Here is a 7,111-nt window from a genome sequence, read left to right on the forward strand (position 1 = left end):
GCACAGCGACCCCAGGCTAGACTCAGTCTAGACAGCAATACTGTCTCGCTACCGCCTCTTCTCGGTTTCCTCCACGTGTCTGACAGCACTCCGCCTCTGAATCGCTCAGAATGCCTGCTTTCTCTCCTCCTCTATTAGAACTGTTGAACACTACCACGTTTAAGAAGGAAAGGTGGTGTTGTCCAAAGGTGGCTCACTGGCTCTGAGCCCTGGCTGCTCTTGTAGAGGACGAGAGCTGGGTTTCTAGCGCTCACACAGCAACACACAACCATTTGTAATTCCGACACGAGGGCATCGAGTTCCCTTTTTTGGTTTCTACTCATGTACTCACATACGTACGATTTTAAAAAAAATAAATCTTTTAAAACAACAATAATAAAACCCCCACAAAACATAGTTATGCAGACAATTTAATAATTGTTTTGTTATATTGTTATATTTAATAGTGATTGTTTTGTACCCATGAAGGTTCTTGCCAGAGGGGAGCCTGGCTCTTAAAGTACTCACCCTGACGTTGTGAGGATGAAGGCCTCCGGGATGCTGCGACATGTACTGGGCCAGGTCTGTGTGCTAAATAGAACGGCAGGGAAAGAGGACAGAGGTCAGAGGACAGAGGTCAGCGGCGCTTGGACAGTATCCTGCATCGCACTGTGTACCCGAGCGAGAGCAACAAAATCGCCGATGTTTAGACTAAAGGGCGCTTGGACAGTATCCTGAATCACACCGCGTACCCGAGGGGGCACAACAAAAACGCGGATGTTTAAAGTATAAAAGGAGTTATAGCCAGATTTCTGTGAGGCAGACAGAGCATGTCTTCTAGCTGGCTGCTGGCACATCGGAGCCCGTTCTTGGTACAGAGACACTCCATTTGAGTGACTCATTCTGAACACAGCAAAGGGAACCTTCACTTTTCAAGTATCCTTGAAGGCAGGTCAAGTACACTCCTCTCAGGATTTCTTTCTGCTCATTTGAAATTTTTTTTCCCCTTTCAAAAGAACAAATTGAGTCATTAGTAGGCTGATATATGGCTTTTAAATATCTTGTGTTTTATATCTTTCCGTTTTGCCAAAAAAACAAACCAGGTTCTATAAGTAATTAAAACAGCCTTTTAAAAAAAATATTTATTTATTTATTATGTATACAATATTCTGTCTGCATGTACGCCTGAAGGCCAGAAGAGGGCACCAGATCTCACTGCAGATGGCTGTGAGCCACCATGTAGTTGCTGGGAATTGAACTCAGGACCTCTGGAAGAGCAGCCAGTGCTCTTAACCTCTGAGCCATCTCTCCAGCCCAAAACAGCCTTTTAAAAGCACAGAGTTTTATGAGAAAGCAAATACAGAATCCTAGTCTATTCCTGGTGGCAAGGGGGACAAAGACAGACAAAATCCAGGTAAAGAGGTGCGACTAATTGCTGGCCAGAGCAGCAAGGCCCTGCCTAGCCCAACGATCCATCCTACCTTCCACATCATAATGAAAGTTTTATCATGCCATAAAATATTAACAGATTCATTATACAAGCACCAGGCGTTTTCCCCCCCTCTGTGCTGGAAAAGTCTAGAGAACTCACCAAGTATTCAAACACGAATGTCAGCGTCTCCTTGGTGTGAACGATGTCGTGCAGAAGGACAATGTTGGCGTGCTTCAGTCCTTTCAAGAGAGAGGCTAGGAAGATTTAAACAAGAGGGGACCGCCATCACTGATAAGAAAGGCAATACGTCTGGCAATCATGAGTTCAATCCCTGAAACCCATGCAAATAGGTAGAAGACAAAAATAAAAAAATAAAAAAATAAAAATGACCGCACAAAGTTGTGTTCTGACCTCCACATAGGCATCATGGCACGGCTTTGAGCACGCATGCATGGGCATCTGTGTGAACACAGACACACACTAATAACAATAATTTTAAACTTTTAAAAATATCCCTCTCCTATGCCATTACCCTGGGGCTACTTCTCATAAGGCCGTAACTATGCAAAGAATACGTTATGTCCTTGATCAGATTGGACTCAGCAGAATTCCCGTCAGCCAGGCGTGCCTTCCTCCACCTGTGGGAACTGCGGAGGGACGTGAGATTTTAATCAGACCCTTTGTTGATCTTATCTGTTGATCTTATCGAATGATCCCCTAGCAAGGTTCCTGAACCTCTTCTTCTTCTTTTTTTTTTTTTTTTTTGGTGAGTTTTCTCACAAATAGGTTAGAAGTAAGTACAATGATCCAAAAGGTTTTCAGCCACAATGTTTCTAGTTTAAGTGCTGCGGTTGCAGGGTTCTGTAGCAGAAACTGGAGAGCTGCTGCTCACCCACTATCGGGCTGTTTTCTGGAGTCTTCCCAGTCTGCCTTAATTTTCACACAGGCAGCATCACAGAGCGGAGTTCTGTTTTTCCGCTTTTACTCTTGCTGAAGGAGAGTCAATCGAGCAAGCCTTTGCAGTTTTGTGTAGTAGAGAGAATTTAAATATAACCGACAGGGGGGTTCTAATACTGAACAATGCTATGACTCCAGGCAAATTTCCCGGCTTCCCTGAGGTTCAGACTCCTTCATTTCTATAACAACAACAAACGCCATTATATTGTACTTCTGCCGTTGGTGTAAGGGGTTGACAAAGACTATGGCGGAGGAAGGCATGTCACGTTTCTGGATCTCAGGACAGAGTGTGTATATATGAAAGTTATGAGTGTTTGAATTAAGTTTGGTTTGGCCATATGATATCATGTCTCTAAAGGTGTTAAGGATGCATGGAAGCTTATTAGGATTTTCCCTTAATGCTGTTCAGACTTTTGTTCGTTTCATATTACATATGAAGATCCCACAAACACAAGCATGCATTCTGCCTACTGAGAGACTGTCCATGTAGCAAAATTCTACTCACTAAATCCCAGGCTGCCCCACACTCAGAGCAAGCAGACTTCTAGGGAAAAGAATTCTTTTTTTTTTTTAAATGTTAAGATTTTATTTACAAAGCTTTTCCTTGTTGTACAGAAAGTAAAAATGTTGTTACAATCGCAGTGTAACTGGCAGCCAGGACGGTCAACTGGGAAAAGAATTCTTGTGTCAAGGGTTTGGAAAGAAGGCTCTGAGTTTTTTACGCGCATGGCATTTTGTTACCTTTCTAGCCAGTGACCCTGGATTTTAACTAATGAACACCAGCTGCTCTTATCTTGCTTTCCATCCCTCTCCATTTAACCTCGGTCTCTCTGGCCTCACATCCATCCAGATCTTAACCAGGGAGAATTGAACCAGTGTCAAAGTTCTTTAAGTGGAGCCTCGCTTTCAAGGCTGCAAGCTTTCACGCTGAAGGAAAAAGAAGCGGCCATTGTTGGAAGCTGGAAGCCAAACCACCTCCGATGTGTCAAAATCCTTTTGTGGTTTTTCATATCATACAAGCAAAGCTTTCAGTAAGGGGCAGTCTATAAAACAAACCGAGGAGTCCGCAACGGAGCCCTCACTGTAATTGCGAACACCTGTGTGGCGGGCGGCACCGGGCAAAGGATCGATGCAGGAATGGTTGCGCAGAAAGAACAATCCATGCGGGGTGGGGCAGGGTGGGCTTTGAGCCAGGCCGAGAACATCTGCGCATCTGTTAGCAGAACCTGCTGCAACAGCGTTTCGCTGTGCCTGCCAGATGTGGACCTGGAGAACCCAGCTCGAGGGAAAATAGGAACAAAGCCCAATGTGAGCAATTAGTGAACTCCAGCTCGCGAAAGGCCATGCCCAGAGAATGTTGAGAGCTTCGACACAGAAAGTCCCCGCTAGCCCAGTGACCGGGACGCTTCTACTGTGTTCAGAGATACTCTTCCACCTAGCTGCACGTCGGTCCCCAAATGTGATCCCCCTCTCGTTTGGGTGACTCATAAGAACACCAGTAAGTGTGGCTTCCATTATGTTAAACACTTAAACCATGGGTCCCCCCCCCCAAATTGCACCTGATCCTATCAGGATGAGTCCCCACTTAAACTGATAGCTTCTTGGCCTTTCTACTTAAATTGAAAATGTTTCCCAGGGGCATCCGAGGCTTTTGAAAATGGAATCAAATTGAGTTATAAGCTCGTTTTCTAAATTGTTTTTTTTTTAAATGCCTGTTTGCATAACCTATTCTTCTACGTTCAGCCCGAAATCTGCCTCTCCGTTAGTTACACTGATTCATTGTCGTCTGAGCTTGCAGCCGCCTCTACACACTCAGTGCTTGAATTGTCTGCTCTGTTAAGAATGAAAACATCAGAATGGGGCTGTGGTGGCGCACGCCTTTAAGCCCAGGCAGAGGCAGGCAGATCCCTGTGAGTTCGAGACCAGCCTGGTCTATAGAGCTAGTTCCAGGACAGGCTCCAAAGCCACAGAGAAACCCTGTCTCGAAAAACAAAACAAAACAAAAAAAGATGTTTACTAGCTTTGTATCCCAGAATGGTCTTGAACTGGGAGATCTCTTCCCCCTCCTGCTAAGTGCTGGGATTAAATTAAAAATGTACAGCATTGTCCCAGGAAATAAAAAAAAAAAATCAGAATGAAGAACGGGGCTTTCTCTGCTTATCTCGCAAGCTCTCAACACGATCCTTTGCATCCAGTGTGTACTCAGGAAAGAAGGGAAGACAACAGAGCTAAGAGAAGAACGGAAGGCCGAGGAAGGGCCATTTCTCTGGATTTTTTTTTTTTTCAGAGACCGATAGTAATCGCGTCATGCAAAGGGCTCCGTTGATGAGAAAGCTTGCCTAGTGTGGGGGTTTGGATGAGAAATTCAACGCAGAGGCTTGAGTTTTTGAGTGTTTGATTCCTAGTTGGTGGCATTTGGGGACCCTGCAGTTTTGTTGGAAGAAACACAAGACCGAAGACTCGGGGTTTGAGAACTCAGCATCGCACACTTCCGGTTTGCTCTTTCGTGTGTGTGTGTGTGTGTGTGTGTGTGTGTGTGTGTGTGTGTGTTTGAAGGTGTCATCTCTTAGCTTCCTGTTCCTGCTACCACGGAGGCTTTTTGTTGCTCTGCCTCTCCCAATATCCCATGCCCCCCTATGACAGACTCTTACCTCTTTGGAACTGTCAGCCAGGTAAACTCTTTCTTCCTTTGGTTGTGGCGTTTTACCACAACAGAAACGTAACTAATATCCTAGCATGTTTGAGGCCCAAGATTTGTTTCCCAGCAGGAAGTGTAAAGCTGAGTGTGGCAGCATGTCTATCAAGGTAGACCTTGGGAGGGACAGGCAGGGGGGGGGGATGAAGAGTTCCAGGCCATCCTTGGTTACACAGTGAGTTTGGCTCTAGGAGGCCCTGCCCCAAACAACCAACACCCTTAGGTGAAATGCTGGTAAATTGTATTCTTTTGTTTCACTATGTTGGTTTTAAGTTTGTAAGTTATTAGTGATAAATATTGTGGTATACATCTTCCCATTGATCAGTAATATAAAAGTAATAAAATAAAATTCAAGAATAAAATAATAGCAATGACTATTCACTGAGCCCTGAAAAGATAAGCATCACGTGCTCTCACTTGATCTTTATTTTTTATTTTATTTTTTGTTTTTTCCCCGAGACCGGGTTTCTCTGTGGCTTTGGAGCCTGTCCTGGAACTAGCTCTGTAAGACTAGGCTGGCCTCGAACTCACAGAGATCCCCCTGCCTCTGCCTCCCAAGTGCTGGGATTAAAGGCGTGTGCCACCGCCACCCGGCTTTGTTTGGTCTTTATAACACTCTCTGAAACATGTCCTGTTAACAGCCACTTCTTCTGTGAACCCAGTCTTAGAGAAACTATGGACCAGAACCACATCATCAGCCCCTAGCAGCCAGATGAGGCAGACCTGGACATCTTCACCTCCTTGCGATGCTGCCCACGGTGCAAAGAAAACCCAGGAAGCTAGGTTTGTCAAGGCACCCCTGGAAGGCCAGCTCTAGGAGGCAGAGGCAGGGGGACAGCAAGCTTGAGGTCAGAGTGGGCTACATAGTAAGTCTGAGGCTGTGTAGGCAGACAAACAAACAAAACAGAGACAGCTCCAGAGGGAGAGAGAGAAGAAGGGAGAAAAAGAAAACGCTGAAAGAACATGCCTTCTACCCTGGAGGCTGAAGCAGTAGGATTGCAAGTTCAAGGCCTGTCTGGGAAACTTAGTGAGACTCTGTCCCAAAGAAATAAGTGTGTGTGTGTGTGTGTGTGTGTGTGTGTGTGTGTGTGTGTGTGCTGTGCGCGTGCACCCTGCCCCATTGGTTCAACCCCTAAGTACTGTAGGAAAAACAAAAATGAAACAAGAAAATAGGCTATGATCAGGTGAATCCCCATCACCAATTACTATGATGTTACACTTCTCTCTCTTTTTGAATGAGTTGTGCAGACATGGTTTTAGTATGAACCCAAGCATGCAGCAAACATTTAGTAAATGCTCATAGAGATCATAAATATGGACAGCAGTTTTGAACGTTGTCTTCAAGAACAAACACTAAAACGATAGTGTAAATAAATAATCTTGGGGAATCGGCAACAAAATCAAAATCTGAAATTATAAATCACTTCTAGAAATACCAGAGATCGCACGCTGAGTGGGAAGACTGAATCCTTTACGTCTAGCGAGCAAAACAACCTCTGGGGTTCGCTTCTTCCTGGTCTTACCTTCCCGTATGGCTGTGAAAGGGACACCCTCCTCCGCGTTCATGCTGATGACTTTCAGAGCTACCAGTTGTCCGTTTATCCTAGGAAGGGACAGGACAGACAGACACACACTCACTGAGATGGTCCAAAGCAACGGCTCACGTACAGATGCTAGAACAAAGGCTTGTGTTCCTCCACAAGCTCTAGAATATAAACTAACAATTTCCTCAAAACAACGAGCCCGTTACACATAAAACGTGTGGCATATATATTTCCCAGTAGCCTTTTCTTTACTTGCGTGGTCGATTTACTTTATAGGACATTCAGAGTAAGCAGGAAGGCATCCAGAGGCCACCTCCCTCCTGGTGTTTACTGATCCCTTTGGTGCACTTAAGCCAGGCTTGTCTGCCATCTACTTTGGCTGTGGCTTCATAACTGTCTCCTTGATCTTTTCTGTCCACTCTCCATAGATTCCCTCGGGACATACTTCTCAAATGAAAGTCAACTTGTCACTTACTTTGCAAAACCTACTGTTTCTCCACCCTT

At 45.0% G+C, this 7,111-nt stretch overlaps 1 protein-coding gene across 1 annotated transcript in view; it reads right to left on the reverse strand.

Moving 5' to 3' along the window:
* The window catches only part of Cdk15 (cyclin dependent kinase 15), a 74,217-nt gene that overhangs the window by 60,408 nt on the left and 6,698 nt on the right, over nt 1-7,111 (reverse strand). The window contains exons 4-6 of the mRNA XM_005366330.2: nt 6,587-6,666; nt 1,571-1,665; nt 508-570 (exon numbers count right to left, since the gene is read on the reverse strand). Of these exons, the coding sequence (XP_005366387.1) occupies nt 508-570; nt 1,571-1,665; nt 6,587-6,666 (238 nt within the window). The remainder of the gene's footprint in view (nt 1-507; nt 571-1,570; nt 1,666-6,586; nt 6,667-7,111) is intronic.

Source organism: Microtus ochrogaster, unplaced genomic scaffold, assembly GCF_000317375.1.
Source record: "Microtus ochrogaster isolate Prairie Vole_2 unplaced genomic scaffold, MicOch1.0 UNK8, whole genome shotgun sequence".
Lineage (NCBI taxonomy): Eukaryota > Metazoa > Chordata > Mammalia > Rodentia > Cricetidae > Microtus > Microtus ochrogaster.